Here is a 24,715-nt window from a genome sequence, read left to right as displayed (position 1 = left end):
TATTCCATCATTGGAAACCAAAATCACAGAAATTCAAAGACTAAGTGTTTGCTTAATTTAGCTGTTCAATGGCCACTGAATCAAGAAGAAGAAACTACACTATAAGAAATGATCATCTAGAGCACAACTCTTTTATTTACATATTAAGGAAAAAAATATTTTGTCAAACAGAATATTTGGTCCGTCACACTGTCAAAAACTGCTGGCATGAACCCACAACAGGCTGTGCAGGTAAGGCAACAATGTGACCAACAACACTGAGATGTTGCTTTACAACAATCCATTAATACCATTTATCCACCAGTAGAAAATAAAATACTTTCAATCTAGTGTAGAAAAAGCCGAATGCAACGGTGGCATATTGAAACCATTTTTTAATTACAAACCTGTTTTTATCAAAAAGAAATTTAAATTACGTGGTCACGGCTCATTGCCATTGACACACTTGTGTTGCTCCATTCGGCTCCTACGCTGCGCTTCGATGTGTTTGGCCTTCAGCCAGGTGTCTCTGGACAAAGAAGTCTGTCCCAGACTCAGAGACAACAACCTGTGGACAGAGTTTCCATTGTCATCATATTTTATTGTTGTTTCTTTTAAAGAACAATTTCCAGGCTGATATTAATCTCACAGAATACATCAGCACAGAAATGTCACATCGAGGAACTTCTATGAATATAAACCACCGCCTACCTTGCCACAATGAGCATCTTGTGGAGGTCCTCAGCAGATATGCTCTGGGGGTCGTCCTTCCTCATGTCTACAAAGTCATCCTCGACTGACTGAGGACACCAGAAAAGTACAAGCATTAAAGGACTGCTCATTAAACAATCATAAACAGGCCTGCTAAACACATAAAGGACAGCTGCATAACTTTCAGAGTTTACAGCACACCTCACCTTTGTCATTTCATCAGAGATACTGTAGTCCAGCAGCCGAGCCACACACAGGTAGATTCTGAGCTTGTTCAGCTGTGATGACGTCGGTGAATGCATGTGGATGCTGCTGAGATACTCCTCCATGTGTGGAGGGGCGACGTGAGACTGTACGTGCACCTGAGAATCTGACTGTGGAGGTTCAGAGAAACAGAGATAATGATGTCGGTGAAGGTTCTCAGTCATTTATGTCATTGTATCTTCAGGAGTTACGATGCAGGCAGTTGGACAACATTTATATAACCAGACTTGAAGAAGCATCTTTGGACGAGTGGTGAAATAAAAAGTCCAGTTGACAATATCTTAACTCCTAAAGACACCAGAGAAGTTTCTATTTTGTCTGGAAGTTCATATCTTATACAGAGGAGCTGCATGTTGTTGCTGTGCAAAAGTAGTTCCTGCCTGTTTTGTGCAGGACTAGTCTGGCTTATTGTCAAAACTTAATAGCAAACCAAATCCTTGGGCTGACCATGAACCATCTGATCGGCTTGACCGCTTTGTTCAAGGTAAACACAGACATGTACTTGTGACTAATCAACCCCGGGCGCTGTTTACTGCGCGCCGCCCTTTGCTGATGAACTAATAAATGGCCCGGGCCCGACGCCTCTCCCTGGATTGCTGCTGTGGCACACAGTTGCCGTCATAGCAACCCATTAGCCCAACGCACAGAAATAGAACACAGCACATTCCTCGTGCTTTTCACAACAGTGACACCCGGGATAAAGGCGCCGGCTGAAGGGTAAGCTGTGGCGAGCCAATGGCAGCTGAGATGACAGTGTGACGCTGGCTGGAAACAAGCTCCAGTGTTCTGACATAGCCTGGTCTCAGGATAGGCTGGAGGAAACACATCCCCCCTCCCTACCCCACCCTCCAGCCATACCAGAGAGGCCTGGGTAGAGCTGCTATCAGTTTTTTTGGGTGTTGGCTGAATGGAGGGGACAGAAGTGGGTGGGGGTGAGTTTTCCCCCTGTCTTTGCACTCCTCATCACTCTTTGTCCTCACCGGCAGTAGCGAGCGGCCCTCTGAGACGACGAGCACGTTAATATTGCAGGGGAATTCCATCTGGTGGTAGTTAAAGTCATAATCAACCTTCTGCCACGAGATCAAGTTGCCCAGGGCCGTGACGTTACGCACACCTACAAGACGCACAGACACACACACACAAACAAAATGTGGTTAGTGTGGACTCGATCAAACTATTTGTGCCGACAGTGTTCGCACGATGCAGCAAGACCACTAAACTACAGAGATTGTCCTCTCGGTGTTGTGGTTTCTAGAATTGTCACCTGTTGGGTCCAGCTGTCCCTGCTCCAGCTTGGTTTCATCCAGGAAGAGGGAAGTGTTTCTGGCCAGCTGTAAGGCTCCACTCACTAGGCGGTTAGCCACATAGTCCTTCTTAGGCACCAACCGCATCTGGTTCATGTTTTGCAGGCTCATGCCCAGATAGTATGACTGCACAGAGAGGGGAAAAACACTTTAACTAGGGCTGTCAGTCAGATGATTCATTTTTTCTTACTTCATCGCAATTAACGGCATTTTATCACAGTGTTTAAGTCCATTAAGTTAACACTGTACTTTTACTGGTGTATCTTGATTCTAAATGAAATGAATGCAAAGATACTTGATAATTTCAAAATATAAGAAGTGAAATGATTGAATTACATTTACATTTTCCACTTAATTGCCAGGGAGTTAACTGTGCCATCATTGGCAGTAATTCATATTCAGATAATTCACTCACAGAAGGAACAAGCTGCTGGATGATCTGGTAGAGGCGCTCAGTGTACGAGGCAACTGTAGGACAGCCACTGAGGTTCAGTGTGAATTTGCCCAGTGGGAGAATATCTCGCCTAGTGTACCTACAAGGAAATCCAACACTGTAAAATGACAGCGCTCCTCTGGCTTTGGAAAGAAGCCACATAACAAAGACAGGGCAGTCGGTTGGTTATTTACACAGACCGGGCTTGTATTTGACACGTACACGCTAGAAATGAGATGCAGAATGAGGTACTCGGCAGCCAGGGAATCTCCCAGGAGGACATGAGTGAAGTATGTGAGTAGCTCTGCCCTAATAGTGGCCATCTCGCTCAGGGTTGAAGATAAAACTGTGGAGGGAAAGAGACAAAGAGTTAGAAGAAGTCCCTCTATAGAAACTAAATGCAGTGCTCTATAAAAGATGTACAGTGGAAAACACTCCGTGCATTAATCCTCTCCTTTGAAAACTTTACAACATACAGCTTAACAGCCCGTGTTTTCCTGCTCACCCACAGCTGGAGGGCGAAAGGATAATGTGACGGACTATATATGCAAGGTGTACTATATGTGGAGCAGCATTCACACACTGTGAATGTCAAGACAAACATTATTATGGCTGTAACTCGCAATTAGTTTTATATGCTGATTTATTTAAGCTATTAATTACCAAAACAAAAAAGTAATTGCTGGATCAAATCAAGATGGAACGGATGCAAGTTCACTCTTTAAAGTCCAGTGTGTAAGAATAAGCGACATGAGGATTGTAACAAACAGAAGACCCACTCCTCCCTTTCCCCTAATGCGTTAGGGAACCAAGAGATGATTGTTTTACAGAAATTATACACTTAAGCAAACACACTTAGGCAAAAATATACTCAATTTCTGCCAACAGTGGACCTTCAATAAGCGGATTTGAAGCCGAGTTTCTGCTTGATAAATTTAATCATTACCTGAATATGAACATCACTTTCTCGACAGACTAATAAATAAACTTAATTAACACATCATGCCCAAATTACAGGGCTGCAATGATTCATTGATTATTAATGGATTAGTAAATTAAGTGTCAACTAAATTTATTTGATGGTCGATTAATGGGTCATTAATAATTAGATATTAAAGATATTTGAGATCATCATCGTGCGAAACACCGATCACTATTTTTGGATATTTATGGACCAAGCAAGTGATCGGGAAAATAATCGATAGACTATGAAAACAATCATTAATTGCCTACCTATAATGGTAATCCCTTGGGTTTTTCTGACAGTGAGATTACACTGGGTTTGAATATGGAAAATCATACATAGTGAACATAAAAAAAATTGGTGGGATGTTGCGCAATAGCATTCTGTTCATAAATAAGAATCTACACTGCCATACAACAGTCACACATACACATGGGGGACATATATGGTCACTGAGCTGCATTCATACTGTTGTCCTTACAGGCACTGTTGTCTGTTAAGCTGAAGGAAGGCAGCAGAGGGTTGTTGTGTTGCAGCGGTTTGGCGTAGAGCATATGGAGACGAGGGACTAGTGAGGCTGGCGGGCTGTGCACTCTCTGCTCCTCTGCCGTCTCCATGCTCTCCGTGGGGTCCAGCACGGACGATGAGGCGTCTCTGTGAGGACAGGACGCGAGCGAGTGAGTTGGCACATCACAAGCAGAGGGAAATCAAACAGAATTACATGTCTTACTTCTCATCAGCCAGCGCACTGAGAGCAGGACTGACAGAGAGGATCCCATAGACCTCGAGTGTGTCATTCAGTTTGAAGCTCTCCCAGTCCTCATATACCTGCCAACAGTATGCAGTGTTTAACCCTATTAACACATAATAGTGCATTTATAACGGTGCCATCGTGTCTGAAATCAAATCACCTCTTAAAGTAGTTGAGTTAACATTGACTGAGTCAACAGTCTGGCATACAGTGATACTGTCTGTATCTGCCCCTGTTTGCTTGTATTGATGCCATAGAGTGGTCGAAGAGTTAAAGGTACAGTGTGTAACTTCTGTTGCCAAAACACTGCCAGTGTCGCTACCCACCCCACAATTACCCCCACGCATCAGATGAGCATGCAGAACTTTCTGAGAGGACGACTCTGGTCCGTATTCCAACTGTTCTCTTTAGACATTCATTTCAGTATCTCACACCCTAAATCAGTTGTGATGTAAAACAAAATGGTCAGTACGTTCACATGCACAGTTCAATCGACCGCAGTCCGATCAAGAAAGACTTGCCAAGCCCCAGTATACATGCGGAGGAGAAAACTGATTTATTGGGCTTGTATGTTTGGATGGTTTCAATGTCACAGACATTTAAAATGTACACACTATTCTTTTAAAGAAAGGACGCACACAAAAAAAGCACCAGCAGATTGGTATAGTATAAATTTATGAATATATTTCCAACATAATTAACTGGCAAACTTTGGAAAGAAACATTGCTGCTTTTTTTTCCAAAGTCTGACTCTTGACTCTTCACCGCATGACTAAGGTAATTCTCTATTTAATGCTGCTGATGGAGCTGATCCATAATCAGTGCACTGCACGTTTTCAGAGAATAACTGAGTTACCCCGAGATTCCCACACCTGGTGGTTAGCGTGGAAAAATGCAACATACCTTAACTAAACAGGAAGGACCTTTTTCTCCAGGCAGCGGGAAATTAAGGTCAATATGAGACGAAGACGCCGTCTGGGTGGACGGAGCTTCTGTCTCCTGCCGTTTACAGTCGCTGTTTCCCTGCTGTTCTATGAGACTATGAGGACCTGCAGCCGAGGGAAGACAAAATCTTTCAGTGTTAAATAATCTACGATGATGTAATGAGTGTAACATGTAATTTAGTTATCTGATGTACAAGTTACAAGCTTCCTGTGCCAAATACCAATACACAAAACTTCAACAGTAAATAAAACAGCTAGAACAGCATTTAATTCACTGACATATAGGTCGACAACAGTTGCACTAAAATGTCAGTGAACTGTCACTGACACAGATTCACAGCAACTAAACGGACATCGCTGTGTGATATTGAAGGACATTGTAGAAAGAGGTAGAGTGCAGTAAACGTGATTTCAGCAGGGAGCTTTGAAAATCACACTCCATTCATCATATCTCCTACTATGCACATATTTTTTGGTATATTTTATCTGCTGCTAATATTGTGACAATCTTATACCCTATTGTTCTTTTCCTTTTTATGTTAATTTATTTAAAATACTTTGATGAAAGCAGCAATAAAACTAAATTCCATGGTCACGACTTATGATCTGTAGGACGGTGTCAGCTACACAAGCTTTCAGCTCTTCAGGATGATTTTAGGTGCACGCAAAACACACAATGCCAAATTTAAATTTCAATAGCTTTCAATCTGCACTTTACCGCTTTGTGGCTCCCTCTGTTTCTGCGGCTGCGGCTGCGTGTCCATGTCGTCGTCGTCGTCCTCGTAGCTTCGCTTCTGTCTGCTCGGCACATATGAGGTGGAAGGAACCACTCTTGCTTGGCTGGAGCTGGCATAGCTGTGTTACAGAATTAAGGAAAACTAGAGGGGGAATATTTGAAGTCAGGCACTTGAATCATGTATACAAGATATAATACGCTTATCATCACATGCAAGGTAAAACAACAAACAACTAAATTTCTCATAACTAATACAATTTTGGATAAAATTAAAGTCCAGGGAAAAGAAACAGAGTTTAAAAATCTGATTTTAAAAAGAAAGTGCTCTGTTCCATCAGACAATCCTTGATTTCAACCGAAACTCACATGTGCCTGATGGCACAAGTGTTATAATTTGTAATGAGGATATTTCCTTCAGCCAGGGATTTTCTCCAGGGACTGGCACACAGTAGAAAGTCTGTCTCTCGGCAGTCACAGTGTTCGAGGAGTTAAAGTCCACCTGGAAATAAATGAAAGCATAAGTATTGTTAATGGCAAAGCTGAAGCTCAGCTGATGCATTTATGTATGCTTTAATTCAGTGGTTCTCAAACTTTTTATACCAAGTTCCACCTGAGAAAACACCATTGTTGCCAATGTTAAAATACAGTGGTGTAAATAGGCCGAGCAAAGTCAGCTACGCATAATAAGACAATTTGCTCTTTCAACATCCTCCTCTTCCTCACATATACTTCACACACACACACACACACACACACACACACACACACACACACACTGGTATAGTGAAATTAGAATAAAACTGAGCAAGAGATAAAGCGACTCTAATTATTATTATTTTTTTGCCATTTGTCTAATTTTTTCACCTGGTAAAAAATCTTCAACTCCACTCTGATCACATTACCCTGGTATAAACAGTATTTTCTGATTTTCCTCCAAGTACCAACAGAGGAAGCCTGTACCACAGTTTGAGAACCACGGCTTTAATTGATTAAACAGAAATGCACATACCCCACACTCTGTCACATCTTTGTACTTCCCACATCTCAGCACCTGGGGATATTCAGACAGTAAAATGAGATGATGGGATGGCTGCTGTTATGCAAAGAGCAGCACAGATGAGGAAAATAACACACTTACGTTAGCCTTTGTTGATGCATCAACAGTCTCATACACTCCCATGTAGAACTCTGGATCGAACATGTCTTGGATTAAACAACGAAATCTCACTAGGCTGTTTGGCTTCAGGTAATGCAAAGGGACGTCGTTCAACGACGGAACCTGCACCAGAACAGAAGAGGCTGTGATTGTGAATGTGCTGAAACAGGCTGCACATTTTTGCACCACTTTCTGAAAAAGTTACACAGCAGCATTTATTACCGAAATATGAGCGTCCTTCTCTTTCAGCTGCTCTTTGAAGAATTCAACCGCTTTTGCCTCCCATCCAGAGTTTGGACTGTTCTGGGAAGCAGCTGAAATATCAGTAAAAGCTGGTTATTACTTATCTTCAAATTGAATGAACAGGAATGGGCATAATAACAGAATAAATATTAGACGTATGGTATGCATTTTTGTTGTGAAAATTCTATTAGTATCCATCAATCTGAGTAAGAAATGTTATCATTTATATTAAAATAACTATTATGAGCAGAAACAACATGTATAAAAACATTGCTTTTAGTTTCACACGATTTTTAAAATGAACAATATAATTGCGATAACTAAAAACGTGTTTAATGTATCAATTTTTAAAGATTCTTCAAAAAAAATATTACGGTGGTGAGAGACAACGCAGAAAAAACAAATGTATTCATGAAAAATTATTTAATAAGGTCATAGATGATGAATGAATGACTAATATGTCATGAGGAAATATGCTGCTCCCAATAGGCACAGTAGAAATAGATAATAGATCGTCTATTATCTATTTCTACTGTGCCTATATGGGGAGCTTTCAAGTCAATCTCGTGAAATATTGATGTTTTTCTTCATTTACCCATTAACACGATTATAGAAATTCACCACTTTTCCCGATAAGGGATGATATCATACTGACCACTTTATTACTACATAAGAAAACATTACCTCTTGCGTTTGAGGACAGATGTGTCTTTAATTTACATTAGATAAAAGCACGTGCACTGCAGTCATTCATGTTCACTAAGTACATGATTTAAAGCTCTTGACTGGTCCGTGAACGCACCACGTTGATGCTTTCAGTGTTGATGTGTGCGGACGGTTCTTTACATCAAATTGCTCCAACAAACATCTGTGTTTCGTGTAAACACGTGTGTGACATGTCACATTAAAGCAGCAGCGGCTTCTATAATCCGCAGAAAATGTTACTTTCATATTTTTTACTTCAGGAGCAGAAGAACTGCGGCTACACTTTGAGCACGACAGTTAGCACAGAGCTAACAGGCTAGCTTCACGCGTTAGCTGTCATGGAGAGAAGTTCCGGTTTTGTCTCTTACCAAACATCTCTTCAACGACAGCCAGTGGACTGTTGATCCAGTCTGTGTGTGTGGAGGGCATCGTTAGCCAGCGGCGTGGAAAGTTAAAATATGTTAAAGTACAATACAACGTGGGGAAATCACTACTTTGTTGACTTTCTTTCTCCACACGTATAGGACCGCAGAAGTGAGGGCGGGAAATTTGCGTCACTAGTCAAAGACCGGAGTGGGTTTGTTTGGTTCACAGTGACCTGCCGCCGCCGGATGCACGGAGACAACACACTTACTGCCTGAGCTGTAGATTTATTCTGGATTATATCATCTGTGACTTTGAATTTTTGTTTAAAAATGTAGTTTTTGGCTTCCTAAAGTATCTATAGAGTATTTAGCAATCAAAATGGTTTTTTTTAGCAAAGTTTCATATTTATGAAGAGAAGAAACAAACACTTTTTTGTTTCCTTTAAAGACAATCTCCCGTTAACAACCAAAAGGCTGTAATGACTTTAACGTATTTTATTTTTTGACATATGTTGTCTTTTATTTTGCTCCCAAAATCTCTCATTGTCTTTGGTGTCTATTGTTAATTTTACGTGTCACAGTCACTAGCTGTCTTTGACAGCTGCAGCCCGGTGCTCTGTGGTTTTCTATAAAATCAGCACGTGGTATTTGATATAATTAATAAAAATTTGATTATAGAAAAATAATAACTCGCTGTGCTTCACATGGGCTGTGTTTGGATTTCGACTTCGACTTAAATTCAAGGTAAATTTCTTTTAGATTGAGAAAATTGCGTTTTTCTATAACATATAAAAGAGTGAGTAACATGTGAACATACATTATCTTCTTCAAAGAAATTGCAGTATTTTAGTTAGCTTCTTCAGCATATTAGGAAAAAAGAATTCGCTAATGATAATGTTTTTTTAATCCATTTTATTCGGACAGAGGTCCACACCACATGATGGCGTTGTTGTTTGGCGATTACCATGAAACAGAAACACCAAAATAGAGGAAAAGTAACTTATATGACCAATAGATGGCAGTCAAGATATATACACTATTCATTTGTTAGTTTGATCCAACAGCGAAGAAGGAGCTGCATCCGTTGTTTCCTCACGACTTTAGTAGATCTATAAGTTATGTGTGCCACTGCTTTAGTGCAGCTGATGAGGTGGGGATCAGCTAAACGTGTGTGTTCGCTGCTTGGAGACTAGGTGGCGCACTGCCTACCTGCTCCGGTAGTGGCTACGTGTAATTGTAGGGGAAAATGGCAGATAGAAAAAATAATAATAATGTTGCTAACCCCGGGGCTAACTTACTGTTTAGCGCCGCTCCGGAGTTTAACTTCAATCTGCCTTTCATGCCAGTGAGCCAGGCCACTGGTCCAGCGGTGCTGTCAGGAGGTGAGATTAAATACTGACTGTGGGGAAATGTCCACTGTGTCCTCAGTCACAGGCTAAGCTAGCTTCCTGTGCTGCTCTCATCTCTCAGTTAGTTTCACAGGAATAGAGACAGGGGAGAAACAACAGTGTCAACAGCTAGCAGATGTCTGTCAGTCGGAACTAAATGTTTAATTTCGTGCTTGTTTTCCTGTCTGAAACTATGAACGATAGAGTAACATAAATCAAAACATCTGAACTCTTGAAATCTGCTTAATACTTAAGGTTTTAGTTTAAAATCCTGTTCTAAGAGGGTGTTGCCTTCGCCTTTTCCAATTATAGTCAGTTATATATAGAGAATACTTATTGGCTCCTGTTTACACAGTGAACAGATGCTCCTCACTTATTTAGTTAGTATGTGTATTTAGTAAAGTCGGTGACGTGGAGATGCTGCAGTTCATCCATTTCAAGGATCTACATGTTGTGCATTTAGAGATTGTCTTAAATACCCAACTGCTGGCTGGATATGTTCCCTTTTTTGTACCATTTCCTGTAAATCTTAGTGATGATTATGTGAAAAAAATCCCAGTAGATCAGCTGTTCTGGCACCAACAACACTGAAATGTTTAAAGTCCCTTAAATCATCTTTCTTCCTCATTCTGATGCCCAGGGTTGAACTCTAGCAGGTCATCTTTACAATATTTACATGTATAAATGCAGTGATTTAGCACCTTGTGATAATCCGGTTTGATATTTGTGTTAAAGATTAGTTGAATTTGTATTCCTTAACAAAGTGGTAGGTATGCTGTGTTTTGTATGTCCCTCACATAATCATGTTAATTTAAATGTCTTACTATTTTAATTGGGGGCCACACGGTGGTGTAGTGGTTAGCACTCTCGCCTTGCAGCGAGAAGACCCGGGATCGAGCCCCGGTTGGAACAAGGGCCTTTCTGCATGGAGTTTGCATGTTCTCCCCGTGTGTGCGTGGGTTCTCTCCGGGTTCTCCAGCTTCCTCCCACAGTCCAAAAACATGCAATGTGGGGATTAGGTAAATTGGACACTCTAAATTGACCATAGAAGTGAGTGTGAGAGTGAATGGTTGTTTATCTCTATCTGTGTGTGGCCCTGCGATGGACTGGCAAACTGTCCAGGGTGTACCCCGCCTATCGCCGATGTAGCTGAGATTGGCACAGCACCCCCCGCGACCCGCTGGTGGAGGATAAAGCGGTAGATGATGACTGACTGACTGACTATTTTAATGTCCCTTAGATGACTCCACTGATGTAGGAGAAGAAGACAGCTTCCTGGGTCAGACCTCTGGAAATGGATCTGCCCCGTCTACATTTAACTACTTCTCCAGCCCCGTAGCCAGCAGTGATCCATTCGCATCCATTGGCCAGTCGCCATACCCATCACCGGCCCTGTCAACAGCACCTCCTACAGCAACAGGCCCGGTTTCTGTTCCTAGCAGTGTTGGCATGGTCCCACCACCTACAGGTCCACATATGAATCCCGCCGCTCCTACAGCATTTGGCAATGTAGTTTACCAGAGTCCAATGGGCCGTCACACACCTCCACCCACCACAATGACCCCACCACCTCCCCAGATGCAGCCACAGAGTTATAACCCTTACCGACACACCCCCAGCAGCAGCAGAGTCAATCCTTATATACCAGCACCAGAGGTCCTGCCGCCAACACACACACCTCAGCAGCACAATTCCTACCCCTTCAGCTCTCCACAACAGACATTCCCACCGTCAGGACCCACATTCACAAAGGTGCTTAAAAGTTTATAATTGGCTCCTGTTGATTGCGTCACATACTTGATCCACTCATTAAGAAGAAGTTTTTAACAAAGGATTATTCTCATCTCTCTTTAGCCTCCTCCTACACAAATTCAAGCACCTCCACCTACAGCCACCAGTGCCGGAGCAATAGTGCCAGCAGGACCCATGATGCCATACAACTACAATATCTATGAACCTGTTCAACCTCACTGGTTCTTCTGTAAGCAAGTAGAGTCAAAGAGCGTCTGGCTTCCTTTCAGTATCATTGACTCCCTTAAGCTAGAGGAGACATTCAACTCAGGTATGGGGATTCTTTCATGTTGATATTTTTTTTTAATTCACTAACTTTGTAATATCATTATTGCTTTTTTTCACAACCATTTATCATGCAGTCATTACTAGTCAAAGTGTGATCTGCTCTAAAGTCAAGTTGACCTTTTTGTTTTTTCAGTTCAGCCAGATCCAGAAAATGTGATTGTGCGAACAGAAGGAGGACGATATGACGTACAGCTTTATGACCGGAATCGGACATCGGTGTACTGGGAAGAGGAGCCCACAGAGGTCCGGCGCTGCACGTGGTTCTACAAAGGAGACACAGACAGTCGCTTTATCCCGTATTCTGAAGACTTCAGTGAGAAGCTAGAGGTTTGTTTCACTTTCACATTTGACCCGAAAACGGACATGTTGGCAAAAAGTGGGACATTTTTAGATTATTACTTCTAGTCACTCTTGTTTTAAATCCAGTTGCTGCATCAGTTTTAATGCACAGCTTTGTTTTGTAAATGATTGACTGTGTGTTTGTGTCTCAACACATAGGTCGAATATAAGAAAGCTGTATCTACCAACCAGTGGCACCGTAGACTGGAGTTCCCCTCAGGAGAAACCATTGTCATGCATAATCCCAAGGTGACCCTTCTTCCTTCTAATAAGTGCTAAGTGATTGTTATCTTGTGATGATTAAACCTATAAATAGTTTTTTACACTTAATCAGTGGTGATAAGTGTTCTCTTTGCACCTGTAGGTGATTGTGCAGTTTCAGCCATCCTCCATTCCAGATGAGTGGGGCACGACTCAGGATGGGCAGACCAGACCCAGAGTGGTGAAGAGAGGGTTAGATGACGACCACGATGAAGTGCCTGATGGTAGTGAAACTCCTCTTTTTTACTTTCAAGGTCCAGTGTGTAACATTTAGGAGTGTTTCTGGACAGAAATCCGATATACTACCAAAGTAGTAGTAAGCCAAAGTGGAAGCTTACTGCTTAAAAAAAGAAAAATGACATCCTTTCTGGTATGTCTGAAACGCTTGAGAAAGAAAGTGGTGAGTGAAGGATTTCTCTTGTTTGTTTCCACTGTGTGCATCTATCTGTTCCAGGTGAGCTGTCCAAGGTGGATCATCTTGTTTTCATGGTTCATGGAATCGGTCCCGTGTGTGACCTGAGATTTAGGAGCATGGTCGAGTGTGGTGAGAAACCGAAACAGTCAGGTACTATGGCCCTCTGTGGTGACATTATTTGTGAAATAAAGTTTTCAAATGTTTGTGTTTCAGTGGATGACTTCCGCAGCGTGTCGCTAAAGCTTCTGCACAGTCACTTTAAAAAACCGATGGACGAGCACGCCATCAGCAGGGTGGAGTTCCTTCCTGTCCAGTGGTACGCGGCTCTGCATGGAGACGCCACTGGTGTAGACAGGTACGGAGACCTAGGTTTACATAGTATTTATGAGACTGACATGGAGCTATAGGCGGGGTACACCCTGGATAGTTTGCCAGTCTATCACAGCGACACATATACAGTAGAGACAAACAACCAATCATTCTGACACTCACACCTATGGTAAATTTATAGCGTCCAATTGTTACCTAATCTCCATATTGCATGTTTTTGGACTGTGGGAGGAAAACAGAGAACCCAGAGAAAACCCACGCAGATAGCCAAAGTCAGTAATATAACATCATTTTATGGAAGGTCTGGATGGCCGTGTATTTTATTGTATTGTGTTTTTCAAAAAAAAGGAGGAAACAGTGGTTTTAGGGACTATTTTCAGCTGTGGATTAACACTTATTTGGTGTTATTAGGACAGCAGGGGTTTAAGTCAAAGTACTGTGTTAGTGTTGGAGGTCGCCTGCCATGTCACAGTAATGTAACTCACTGATGTGATTTTAATGGATTTCTAATAGAGCATAACACAGACAGTGTTTATTAAATGCTTTGACAACAAAAAGGAAAAACTAATAATATTAGTGGACCTATCCTATCATAGACTTCATTAATCACAGGCTTACTTTTCTGTGCAGGAGGATTAAGAAGATCACCCTGCCCAGTACTGGACGACTACGTCACTTTACAAATGAGACTTTGTTAGACGTCCTCTTCTACAACAGTCCCACTTACTGCCAGACCATCATGGACACAGTTGCCCTTGAGATTAACAGACTGTATGCCCTGTTCATGAAGAGGAACCCAGACTTCAGAGGGGGAATATCAGTGGCTGGACACAGTTTAGGTACTAAATCAGTTCACATACCTCTCATCTGTTGCTGTTGGTTTGTTTTCCCCCACATAGAACGTGTTGTTTTCTCTCTTTTATTTGTTCAGGATCCCTGATTCTCTTTGACCTGCTTTCAAATCAGAAGGATGAGTCTTTTGCGATGGCCACATCTGATGAGCACACTTTGAATGGAGAAACCAATCAGGTCACACATCAGTCAAATTAATTGGTCATATAAACACAGTATCATATCATCTATTATCCAGCTAATCACAAACTGTAATTAAAAGAAACACCGAATGTGAGGAATTAACCATAAACATTTTATGTCCTTGCTCCTGTTGGTGTAAATAACGGGTCTAATCTCATGTTGCCATACATCATTGCCATTTCTGCTTACTGTGTTAGGTGGCAGCCCCCGTTCCACTGGAGAATAACGCAGTTGCTCCTCCGACTGTAGAAGAGGAGGCCAAAGATGCAGAGGAGCTTGAAGATCTTTCTACGATGCTTGAAAATCTGGGCCTATCCGAGTACAAGAGCACATTTGATGAGGAGAAGATTGACAATGAATCTTTTGTAAGAATAATTATTTTCTGCTGGTTATAGGTAACTTTAACCTAAAATAAAAAGGTCAAAGAATGAAAATGTAAGAATACAGTTTTGTTAGAAAAGTTAACCCTGAAGGGACAAATTGGAAGCTGACAATATTTAAAAATGCTAAATTAATTTCACAAAAGCTTTTGTTTTATCTGATATTATTATTTTCATTCTAAGTTTGTTTCTTTTTTCATGTTCTTTCAGCTCATGTGCACAATTGAGGACTTGAAGGAGATGGGAATCCCACTGGGTCCCAGGAAAAAGATTGCCAAGTTTGTGAAAGAAAGAGTAAATAAGCAGGTAAGACCCTGCATAGACCTCCACTCACAAAGGATCGACTGTTAGTACAGACGAGACCAAGTTACAATTGGTCGAGACGTCACCCAAAAGAATCTGAACTGCCAAACATCTCTTCTTTAGTAAGTTTCGTGAGTGACTTGTCGTGGTTGTGTTGTCATCCATGTAGGCTGCACGTCAAGCAGCCCAGGAGAAGAAAGCAGAGATCAAAGAGACGAGCCAGGTCACTGCACCACCTCCACCTGCTGAACCTCTCCCTGGTCCTGTTGTAAAGAAGCTTCCTGTGGGCAACACCGTCTCCTCCATCCACGTCGACTACAATTACTTTGAAGTTGGCACCGGGCAGGTGAATGGGACTTAAGAACTCAGTCATGGATCATGCGACATGAAAAACTCAGAATGTCTCTGAACCTCTCTGATGTTTTGTCCTCTAGGTGTCAGTGGTCTACCATTCTCTGGACTTTGAGCCTGTGAATTTCTTTGCTTTGGGTTCTCCGATTGGCATGTTCCTCACAGTGCGCGGAGTGGAGAAGATCGAGGAGACATACCAGCTGCCCACATGCAAGGGATTCTTCAATATTTACCATCCGGTAAACGTGCTGCTCCTCCTACCTGTGCATCCTGAAGGAATTACTGTCCCTGAAAGCATAGCTTTTTAAAAGTTACTCAGCCTCTTGACTCATGAGATCATGTGTTTGTTGTATATGATGGTACAACTTTACATATTCCAGTGTGAAAAGGCATTTCATTCAGTAACTTTACACATTAGTTCAAATATGCTTTCATAAATCTCTCTGCATGGAAGTATAGGATGAAAGCATCATAGCTTTCATGCTCTGCTCTCTAATAGTTTCATCCCTGTGTTTTAGTTGGACCCTGTTGCGTACAGGATCGAGCCCATGATAATGCCAGAGGTTGAGCTGAAGCCTGTTCTGATCCCTCATCACAAAGGAAGGAAGAGGCTTCATCTTGGTACAACTTTCTCTCCGCTCTCTTAAATTTGTGCTATGTATATATATAAAGTCACGTTTCTGTTCAATGTTCATTATGTCAATAGATTCAAAACACGATGGAGCGTTACCACAGGAAACAACATTAAAGGAAAAAAAGGAAAAAGGAAAAAAATCTGACGCAAAGTAGAGAACATTGTGAATTCCATTTTGTAATCTGTGCAGAACATAGAACTCAATTATCACAAAAGCTTAGAAGATGTAAAATATCCCTTTTTTTGAAATAGTGTTATAGATAGTTATGTCATTTACTTAGGACATAATTTGCACTAAATTTGCTGCCTTTGTGATTTTCTAATTGTCGTTTCACGATGTGAATTTAATTTGAATACATTTAATTGTTCAGCCATAAGCTACATGTATGTTAAAGCATTTAGTGAAAATGAGAAGCCGCCACAGCTACATGTCTTTTGAAGAATCTAATCTGAGTTGCTGTTGTGTTCGTGAACGCTTTGTCCTCAGTTCAATCCTTTCTGTCCCTTATGGATGTGGTGCCTTAATTTGAGTGGTGGCAAAATACAAAGAATTCATTCTTACATTGTGGTACAGTAACAATTATTTGGGGCGTCTATGGGAGAAATAGTAGCTAAAGGTCAAAATTGCTCAATTTTTACCTTCTGCTTTTTATTTTTGGTCTGAAAATGTTACCATTTTGAAAAGGAGGTGTGCAGCATGTCGCGGTTTCATTTTGTAGACAAGATGATAAAAAGAAAAAAAAAAAAGTCATGCTGAGTGAAAATGTTTACCTGTGTTTCAGAGCTGAAGGAGAGTCTGTCCAGGATGGGCTCAGACCTGAAGCACGGTTTCATCAGCTCTCTGAGAACCGCCTGGCAGACGATCAACGAGTTCGCTCGCGCTCACACCACATCTGACCAGCTCCAGGCCCAGCTGGCCCTCGTGGCCAATCAGATTGAAGAAGAGGAGAAGCAAGCGGAGGAAGGTGAGTTTCTCTAAGACTTATGACTATGTGGTGTAAATTGTAACCGTCTTGTGTGATTAATGACTCGATCCTGATTTGCCGCAGAGCATAAAATCCCAGAGATCCTGGAGCCACCGAAAGAGGAGGAGCCTCAGGTGAAGATCGGGATGCTGAATGGAGGGAATCGCATCGACTACGTCCTGCAAGAGAAGCCCATCGAGAGCTTCAATGAATACCTGTTTGCCCTCCAGAGTCACCTCTGCTACTGGTACGGAGATCTGCATGTCTCTTCCATTTCATCCACATGCAATCAGACCGATCATCAGGGTTTTCCCATCAGCAGACAATTAATCAACTATTTTGTTATCGTTATTAGTGATACTGCCCAAAATTAGGTCAGCATGAAATGTGATATTTGTCTGCTTTTCCTCGTCATATGAGTAACATAAATGTCTTTAGGGTTTGAACTACTGCTCAACACACTGGTAAATTGTGATGAGCAGTATTCACTGTTTATTTTTTTTTACCAATTATCAAAATTGTAACTGAGTGCAGACTTGTTGTAGAAGGGCTTTAAATAATCACATTTCGTCTTATTTCGTTTTTGACTCTCTCAGCACTGAGGGAGGTGGTTTTCAGATTAAGAGCCTTCACATAAACTCTACGTTGTCTGAAATACACTCACATCTGTCACGCAACCACTTAACTTAATAGTTAATAGTATGTACGTTTTTATGTTAATATATTGTTGTTTTCTTTTATTTTTCAGGCAATCTGAGGACACTGCCCTGCTTATTCTCAAAGAGCTCTACAAAGAAATGGGGATCCACCCAGAACACTTGGCACATTAAATTCAGTGAAGTACCTGAGATGAAAAGAAGGCCAGCTAAATACTTTCCTGTTAGCTTTATTTCACATCAGGATTTTAATTTTTTTTCTTCTTCTTCTTCCTATTCATTGTTAATGTAGATTACTGTATACAGATGAATAATACAACTGTATTATGCCATTTGTCTTAAATTAAGAAACATTATGCTTAAACTAGATGATTTACAGACACCTGACAAGTTTGATATTATGTTTTTATAGAATAAATTATATAATGGGTCCGGTTTACTGAGAATATAGACGATTAAATGAAATGCCAACAGCAGAAATGACAAGCGGCAGTCAATGCAGCCTTCTCTGTTTTATTCTATGGACAAAATGTCAAAATAAATCATTTCCTTGCACGGATTCTTGCTGGTTGAATTGTTGTGTATTTCTGAGAGGAAGATGTGTAACATTTCTTCTGCAGGGCGAAGGAAACTCGAAGACTATCTACAAAAAGCTGAAGTAGCTGCAAAAATGTTGACTGAAACTTAATTGTCCAGTACAGGTGTAGAATAGCTGGTTTCTTTTTGGGGGGAAATAAAACATTTCTCCTCTGTTGTACCTCCTGTTTTGATAGTTGTACTTAAACCTGTGACTGAACTCTTCAGCTGTAAACATTCTTTGTCAATATGAAATGGAATTTAAAATCAAACGAACAGGCCTACAGCCATCGACACAGCTTCAAACACTGTTCAGAACAATCTCGACACTTGGAAGCATGTAGGCACATATGACGAGTATTCAAGTCACATGTATGACATAAAGAAATACCATAGTAGAAAGTATTTACAAGAATGGCTGTAACATTCAATCTCAGTCCAGAATTAGGAAACAGTGCGTGTGTGTGACAAAACAGTCGATCCAGTCCTGATATTATAGCGCTGCATGCTATAAGCATATCTTTTCTCCCGGCTCTTAAACTATTTCATCAACGTGCAACTTTGATAAACTGATCACATGATGACACGAGTCATCAGTAAAAAAAAAAAAAGGAAGATCGTGCCTTAATGGTAAACACACAAAAAAGGTCCCTTTTTACCACAATGCCAAACTGAAACCTGCACACACAGTATATTTGTACCATAGTAACACAAACAATATGCTCAATAGACGATTGTTAATACTGTACTGTGTCAAGTCAAAGATTAATATTGACAGACACCGTTGGGAATCAATGGATATTCAGTGGTTCTTACAGGGTCGACTTAATATTTTTAACTTCATTTGTGCAACTTTTTACCATTTCTGTCAGGTAGTTTTAAAAACATTTATGTCCCAGTTTTTAAAACTTTAAGGGGAAAATAAATCACCTGAAGGAGTTGAGACCTTGTGGCTGACGTCACATTCAGCAGTTAGCAGTAGAGAAAGTGAATGTAGTGAAGGATCTGGTTGCAGGTCGGGTGTTTTCGAAGCAGGTGAGATGGCTGCAAGAGAACTACAATGTTTGCAGTATGTAAAACACCAAGTCAAGCTAAATCCAACAAATATATTACCTGAAAATAAAGCGTAAGGATCCACCTGCATGTTAAACATTAGGGATGAGCTGAACAAAAAGAAAAAGTAAAACAGACAAGTGTTATTTTGGCTGTGATATCAGTATCAAACATGAAAAAGTGATATTGAGCCATCCCTGTTAAATATTTGTCTGATTTGATAATGAACCTGTTCTCCTGCTGACGTTCTTTATGAACCGTACCGTGCTAAAGCCTGTCGTAGATCAAAGCCCATTTCTCTACATTCATTTGTCTGCAACTGAAATGCAAAAGGATCCGTGTTAACACGTCTTTGCTGTGATGCGTTCACACCTTACAGTCCAAACGCTGGAATGATGTTGATGATGATGTGCGCAGCAGTTTGTTCAGGCCTCCGTTTTGCTCTGAGTCTTAAACGCCTGCTTGCGGAGGTGAGATTCGATCTCCTCGCGGAAAACCAACATGCCCAGGTGAGAGTGCGAGGCCTCGTTCATGGCTTTGGACTGGATGCACATGCGGTACTGCTCGGGCGTCAGCTCATCCGCACACTGCTTCTCATGCCACATGTGGAAAAGACCGGACACCGGTGTCCGGATCACTATCATGTCACTCCGTAGATACTTCCTGTACAAGTGGACGTCCTCCACACCCCAGCCTTTCACTTCAAGGTCAAACCCTCCTGCAGGAATGAGGTGCATTTGCCTTAACTTGAAAAAGCTTTTCATGATTCTACTGTTGAATTTCGATAAACACAAATGATCAGTGCTTACCGATATTGAGAAAATCTGAGCGAAACTGACATGTCATTCCAAACCCAAAATCTCTCCAGAATCCAGCATCTTTTTTGTGAATCTATTGAAACACAGACGATCACTTATTTCAAACCAATCAGCACCACAGGATAAGTTTTATGCAAATAAAAAGAATTACACATATATGAGCTAAAAGTGAAATTTTAAAATCCTTACCAGTTGGAGTTCAATTGGTGGAGCCAGCTCCATATTTCCATAGACTATGGCAGGGTTGTACAGACTAAACACCACTGGATAGAAGACTTTCTTGTCTAGAACACATAAATAGTCAAAGAACAGAACATTTAACCTCATTCTGCCTGAAAACAAAAATTCAAGACTGAAAAACTACATAAAACCTACTTGGGGCAGCATGCAGACGACAGGTGTTAAGGAACTCCAGTGTAAAATGGATGTCAACGTCACAAAAAAACATTAATACGTCGCCTCGCTTCCAGGCATGGGCTCCAATATCAAGTCCCCGACCTCGAGAAAACTCTTCATCCACTGGGATCAGGGTGTAATTGGAGAAGTTCTCTTCCCTGAAATACATACATTGCCATTAAAAAAAATATACACATAAAAAAAAGCACATCAAAGGCTCTTTTTTTTTAAATGAGAGGGCAAACCTTGACATTTTTTCCAAAGATGACCTTGCCTCTTGAAGACCTTCATGCCCAAAATAAACCACTGTGAGGTGCACACGTCTGTCCTGCTGTATGCACACTTCCCTGCAGACATTAACATAAACCATACACATTCAAATTAGCATAATGTACGGTGCAGCGACAAGGAAAAACAGTATGAATACAAATTTGAAGTGAACATGTTGGAGCGTGTGTGATTTCCTCCCACCTGAAGTTGTGTAAGAACTGTGAGAAAGTTTCCACTCTGCCCGCCAGCGGAACGATGATGTTAATAATCATTCCCGATGTTTCTACAGAGGTGCTCCTGACTTTCATTAGAGGACCAAAAGGCCTGAAGAGTGTGACATGACGGAAGCTGCTGGAATCCTCTTTGGCAAAGAAGAGCTCATAAAGTGTACCTTTGTCTCGCTCTGTCCTGTACAGCCCTGTCAAAAACATCAGCTTTCAGTCATTCCTTCACTCATTATTTGCTAGTCCGAGAGCGAGAGTCTTACCTTCAGTAAAGTGGACCTCTGTGTAGGTTTGTCTCTGCATTGGCATGTCATCTTCCATACCGTCCTCCTCATCAGGGTTGTTTATAATGTCCAGTGCGGCCTCGATGACCTCCACCAGCTCGTCTCTGCGGTCCTTGCGGACAGGTTTCTCCTCTGGGTGCCGTGTCAGCCCCATCTCCAGCTGATACACCTTAGATGTGGTGAAACTCTCGAAGGGAACCAGGGCGTACTCACTGGGCAGGCGTGCACCGGTGCTGACCTCAGCTTTGTCAATCTGAGAGTGCAGATACTCCAGCAGATCTCCCGGCTCTTGGTCTTTAGTCTCTGCCAGGCCCTGCACCCCAGGGAGCTCTTTCTTGTCCTGCAGCAGCTTCAGCTTCTCGCTCATTTCCTGCAGCTCCTGCTTGAGCTGGGCAATCTGACGTTTGAGGCTGGTGGCACGGCTCAGGTGGCGCTCTTCCTGTTCCTGCAGTAGGGCCTGGTAATACTCCTTACCATAGGTTTCTCCTGCTGGACCGGGCAGGACCAGACTGACATCTGCCGGTGGGGTGCACTCCAGCAGGTATGCAAACAGCAGCAGCACCAGCAGCAGGAAGAGCCCCAGGAAGATCCAGCGGACCCGGCCCTGGAGCGGCAACCCCCGCCTGGGCATCACACTCACATGCAAGCTATAGCTGACAAGTCTGCATTCCCTTTCCCCACAGATCACATGACTTGTTATGATATACGTGTGCACATCTTAGTGATTCAAAGGGCCATTTGTGTCATTTTACTGTGAAGGTCTTGGTTCTGGTCTCAAAGGAATCAGTGTTTTCATACATTGGTCCCGTGCAAATCCTTGTGATGATCACCTGGAAAAATCACAGAAATTCACCATAAGACAAATACAAGGAAAAAAAGGTCTGGTTCAGAATAAAGTCACACAGTCACACTTATAACATTTAATGTGTGTTACCATCCATTCAACCTCTATGATTAACCACACTGTCTTTGACATTCTCAGTCAATGAATAGAACATAGACCAGCATGTTCACTGTGAAGCAACAGTGACAACGAAAAACATTCAGTTTAAATTTTTAAGAAAGAGACAAGAAGAAATACCTTCACCTAACTGTCCTCGCTAGCACACGGAGACTAGCTCTCAGCTAAACAACAGTACAGAGAAAATTGGAAAATGACAACATGAGCAAGCTACTAAAGCCTGACTTCCGGTTTTTACTTCAAAATAAAAAGGGACTCTCAAGAACAAGCGAATTTACAAGACAACTTAGATAATAAAACTAAAAGGTTGTGACATGAGTTCACCATTTTCGAAGTAATCCCAGTAGTGATGGTTTTTACTCTTTGAAATTGAATGTGCTTTATTCTTTATTAATCCTAAACATTTTAAAACTTTTAAAACAAGGTGATGTTATTGCCCGTGTTAGTCTGATTGTGAACAACGTGAATCAAAAACATTAACATGGATTTAGATGACATTTCATGGACATGTATATTATGTCACAAGGAAGAAATGTGGAGATTTTGAGTGCACTGACACTTAACACCATTGGTAGAGGTTTGCATAATATGAGCACTTACTCTGCTTTACCATTGCTATATTTGTAATGCACCATAACAAAAACATTGCAATAAACCAGACTGATTCTGATATTAACATGCCCTTAAATATGTTTTGTTCTCTGGTTTCCCCCATACTTTGGAGCTTTAATACCTAAACTCTTCCAACACAAGTTTTTTTTTGTAGGTCACACAAATCAAAAGCTCCACCCTCAGCACATTCACTGCTGCTGTTTGTTCTCTAACCAGGCATCAGAAGACTTAACCTGGGCTTGCGCGTATAAAGTTGACTCCTGACAGCTCTAATGTAAACCCGCAGGGCTCCGAGTCCAAAGTACCAGATTGAGAGAGAATTATAGCTCCAATATTTCAAGCACCTACAGTGTTTGTCAAACCATTTGTTTGTATCTCGACAGCACAACTAAATGTAAAAAACATGCAGAGGACTTTCAGGTATTTAAAGCAAATATAAACACAATATTAATTAAACATGACTTTGGACTTTTTGGTGACTACAATTACTGTCTAACGTGTATTTACCATTGTGCAACATATTTAAGTTTAAACCAGTATAAACCAATAACTAAACCTGTACTTTCAGAATATTTATTTAGCTGTGTTAATGCAGAACCTACCAGTCCCTTCACAAACTCAAAAAGGAAGTTATATATTACAGATCCTTCACTAGAGAGGATTAAAATATTCTTGTGTGTAAGAATAAGGATGTCAAAAGAGTATGCTTAAATAACACAAAACAGTGCTATATTTCTCTTGGTATGCGTGTAAGTATTCGTCTAATGACCCTGACCTCAGACTAAACTATTTCACATCAATAGGGAATTTTTAAATTTCAGTAACCTAGATTAAAATAATGTTTTACGAGTCTATCAGGCTAATATTTAATGAACACAGTGTGCCACACACATTTGTTTGATAACAAAGTAGTGATACTGTTACCACTAATAATGTAATTTTTTAACAGCACTTTTAAAAGCACAAGTTTACAAAGCACTGTCATAGGCAAAGTAAAAATGAGACTGAAACAATAGAATCCTTCCTGAAAAACAATAAACACCACACTAAAGCACATACAAGTGAAAAAGGTAAATACAAGTAATAAGACAAAAGCTAAAAAAAAGGACAATTGTTTTCTTCTAAGATGCGTTTTATTGTTACTATTTTTACATGAAATCTTTCTCAACTTTGCAAACATTTCTTTGACGCTTATTTTGAAAGAGTCTAAACCGGATATTGACACGGTTCTATCGCTAGCTTCGCGATGTTCGGACCTCCACTACGCTTTCATGATATTTCAAGGCTGTTCGGCGGCCAACAAATGAGATATACTGTTCACAGTCAGTTACTCACCTACTCCTGTCTGTTTCCATCCCTGTCCGTGTTTAGAGCCACGAGTTAGTGGTGAAAGCAGAGCAGCTGCAGCTTGAGCAGCAAAATGCCACGGAGCAAAGAGAAAAGAGTGGGTCGAAGTCTACTTCCGGTCAACGAGTAACCAATGGGAGTTTGGGAGGCGATGTCGTCATCAAACACGGCAGAGATCCATGATTGTTGTCATGATTATTATCCTGAGTCAGCATTTACAGGCACATTATTCCTCTTTTCACGATGAGTCTCTTTCAGTCTTTCTTTCTTTCTTTATTTCTTTCAATGTATTATTCTGGATTAATGTAGACTATTGTATTATGTAGAGTAAATTTTGGAGGGGATTAAGTTTAATTTGCCTGACTACTATGGTTTATTCTCAAACCTTGTTATTTTAAATGGAAAGTTGTCATATTCCTAAATGTATGGTGTGGAAGAAGATCAAGCATCCACCAGTTTAAAAAATGAAGTGAGACGTGAGAT

The 24,715-nt window shown here is 41.1% G+C and overlaps 3 protein-coding genes across 3 annotated transcripts; 1 reads left to right on the top strand and 2 right to left on the bottom strand.

Moving 5' to 3' along the window:
- Nucleotides 1–109: 109 nt before the first annotated feature.
- On the bottom strand, nt 110–8,756 carry mcmbp (minichromosome maintenance complex binding protein). Its single transcript, XM_058651174.1, has 16 exons — nt 8,559–8,756; nt 7,465–7,556; nt 7,225–7,365; nt 7,096–7,137; nt 6,496–6,585; nt 6,069–6,207; nt 5,310–5,455; nt 4,386–4,483; nt 4,137–4,309; nt 2,914–3,037; nt 2,674–2,791; nt 2,219–2,384; nt 1,935–2,068; nt 897–1,064; nt 691–779; nt 110–547 (listed from the first exon to the last, which is right to left on the bottom strand). Exons 1-16 carry the CDS (start codon nt 8,617–8,619, stop codon nt 421–423), a joined length of 1,908 nt encoding a protein of 635 aa, XP_058507157.1. The 5' UTR covers nt 8,620–8,756; the 3' UTR covers nt 110–420.
- A 926-nt stretch (nt 8,757–9,682) lies between these two features.
- sec23ip (SEC23 interacting protein) lies at nt 9,683–18,250 on the top strand. Its single transcript, XM_058651176.1, has 18 exons — nt 9,683–9,937; nt 11,184–11,695; nt 11,798–12,005; nt 12,156–12,349; nt 12,521–12,610; nt 12,726–12,846; nt 13,077–13,166; nt 13,251–13,392; nt 13,998–14,206; nt 14,299–14,396; nt 14,600–14,767; nt 14,993–15,088; nt 15,255–15,431; nt 15,520–15,675; nt 15,955–16,057; nt 16,853–17,035; nt 17,120–17,282; nt 17,784–18,250. Exons 1-18 carry the CDS (start codon nt 9,802–9,804, stop codon nt 17,863–17,865), a joined length of 2,928 nt encoding a protein of 975 aa, XP_058507159.1. The 5' UTR covers nt 9,683–9,801; the 3' UTR covers nt 17,866–18,250.
- Nucleotides 18,172–24,351, bottom strand: csgalnact2 (chondroitin sulfate N-acetylgalactosaminyltransferase 2). The gene is made up of 8 exons (XM_058651175.1): nt 24,221–24,351; nt 21,292–22,142; nt 21,006–21,222; nt 20,780–20,881; nt 20,514–20,692; nt 20,328–20,422; nt 20,130–20,211; nt 18,172–20,038 (listed from the first exon to the last, which is right to left on the bottom strand). The coding sequence occupies exons 2-8, from the start codon at nt 21,941–21,943 to the stop codon at nt 19,746–19,748; spliced, it is 1,620 nt and encodes a 539-aa protein (XP_058507158.1). The 5' UTR covers nt 21,944–22,142; nt 24,221–24,351; the 3' UTR covers nt 18,172–19,745.
- Between the last annotated feature and the right edge of the window lie 364 nt (nt 24,352–24,715).

Source organism: Solea solea, chromosome 15 (genome assembly GCF_958295425.1).
Source record: "Solea solea chromosome 15, fSolSol10.1, whole genome shotgun sequence".
Classification (NCBI taxonomy): Eukaryota; Metazoa; Chordata; class Actinopteri; order Pleuronectiformes; family Soleidae; genus Solea; species Solea solea.
This window is presented reverse-complemented; position numbering and strand designations above follow the sequence as displayed.

Excerpts from the sequence above, each read along its gene's own strand:
- mcmbp (XM_058651174.1), bottom strand. The coding sequence starts at position 8,619 with ATGCCCTCCACACACACAGACTGGATCAACAGTCCACTGGCTGTCGTT. Across the intron at positions 2,069-2,218 it reads GGGACAGCTGGACCCAACAG|GTGTGCGTAACGTCACGGCC; the intron begins GTGACAATTCTA and ends TGCGTCTTGTAG. Across the intron at positions 548-690 it reads AAGATGCTCATTGTGGCAAG|GTTGTTGTCTCTGAGTCTGG; the intron begins GTAGGCGGTGGT and ends CTCTGTCCACAG.
- sec23ip (XM_058651176.1), top strand. The coding sequence starts at position 9,802 with ATGGCAGATAGAAAAAATAATAATAATGTTGCTAACCCCGGGGCTAAC. Across the intron at positions 13,393-13,997 it reads GACGCCACTGGTGTAGACAG|GAGGATTAAGAAGATCACCC; the intron begins GTACGGAGACCT and ends TTTTCTGTGCAG. Across the intron at positions 16,058-16,852 it reads AAGGAAGAGGCTTCATCTTG|AGCTGAAGGAGAGTCTGTCC; the intron begins GTACAACTTTCT and ends CCTGTGTTTCAG.
- csgalnact2 (XM_058651175.1), bottom strand. The coding sequence starts at position 21,943 with ATGCCCAGGCGGGGGTTGCCGCTCCAGGGCCGGGTCCGCTGGATCTTC. Across the intron at positions 20,693-20,779 it reads TCTTTGGAAAAAATGTCAAG|GGAAGAGAACTTCTCCAATT; the intron begins GTTTGCCCTCTC and ends TATGTATTTCAG. Across the intron at positions 20,039-20,129 it reads CTCAGATTTTCTCAATATCG|GAGGGTTTGACCTTGAAGTG; the intron begins GTAAGCACTGAT and ends TCATTCCTGCAG.